Genomic DNA, 833 nt, shown 5'->3' on the forward strand with positions numbered 1-833 from the left:
CACTGACCTCTCGGAGGTGGCTTTGCTGGGCGTGCTGCAGTCAGAGTTCAGGGAAGCCATGGAGATGATGGACATCTGCCTGTAGGAGCGCAGCATGGACCGCGGCCTACCAACGCGCCTGTCCTCAAAGTCGGGCTGTGGGGGCAGGAGCAGGAAGCAGGGGGTTAGCAGGCAAGTCTGATGTCGGGGCAAGGCCCTGGGGTACCGGGCCCTCCACAGTCCTGCTGCCTTTCTCCTCCACCTGGGAGGGTGGAGCCGTGGGGTAGGGCAGCGCATGAGGAGAGAAACTTTCTGGCTGGTTGAGCCTCAGGGTGGTTGTTTAATAAAGAGTTTGTTAGGCCTTTACTCCTGGTTCCTGAGAGGTGATGTCTAAATTCTTACAATTTCCCCTCTGACACGAATGTCTTTGTTTTCCACCCCTTTTCCACTAATGGGGAGACCCAGGATGGGGGCTGGCCAGACAGACCAACCTTGTGATTACAGGGCTGGTTCTCCAAGCCAGATAATACTAGCTCAGCATCCGGGGAGAGGAGGGGAACTGGAGATGGATTTCATGATTGATTCAATCATGCCTATGTAATGAAGCCCCAATAAAAACTCCAGACACTTAGGCTAAGGTGAGCTTTCCTGGCTAGTAATCATACATGGATATCCCAGTAGGACAAATATTGACTATGCCAAAGCCCTTGACTGTGTGGATCATAACAAACTGTGGAAAATTCTTAAAGAGATGGGAATATCAGACCACCGATCTGCCTTCTGAGAAATCTGTATGCAGGTCAAGAAGCAACAGTTAGAACTGGACATGGAACGACAGAATGGTTCCAAATTGG

The 833-nt window shown here is 51.5% G+C and overlaps 1 protein-coding gene across 1 annotated transcript in view; it reads right to left on the reverse strand.

The window, feature by feature from the left end:
• DOCK2 (dedicator of cytokinesis 2) overlaps nt 1-833 on the reverse strand; it is a 467,146-nt gene that overhangs the window by 14,276 nt on the left and 452,037 nt on the right. Inside the window, exon 48 of the mRNA XM_010854580.1 lies at nt 8-135. Within this exon, the coding sequence (XP_010852882.1) occupies nt 8-135 (128 nt within the window). The remainder of the gene's footprint in view (nt 1-7; nt 136-833) is intronic.

The sequence above is a fragment of the Bison bison genome, unplaced genomic scaffold (assembly GCF_000754665.1).
Source record: "Bison bison bison isolate TAMUID 2011002044 unplaced genomic scaffold, Bison_UMD1.0 scf7180017864343, whole genome shotgun sequence".
Lineage (NCBI taxonomy): Eukaryota > Metazoa > Chordata > Mammalia > Artiodactyla > Bovidae > Bison > Bison bison.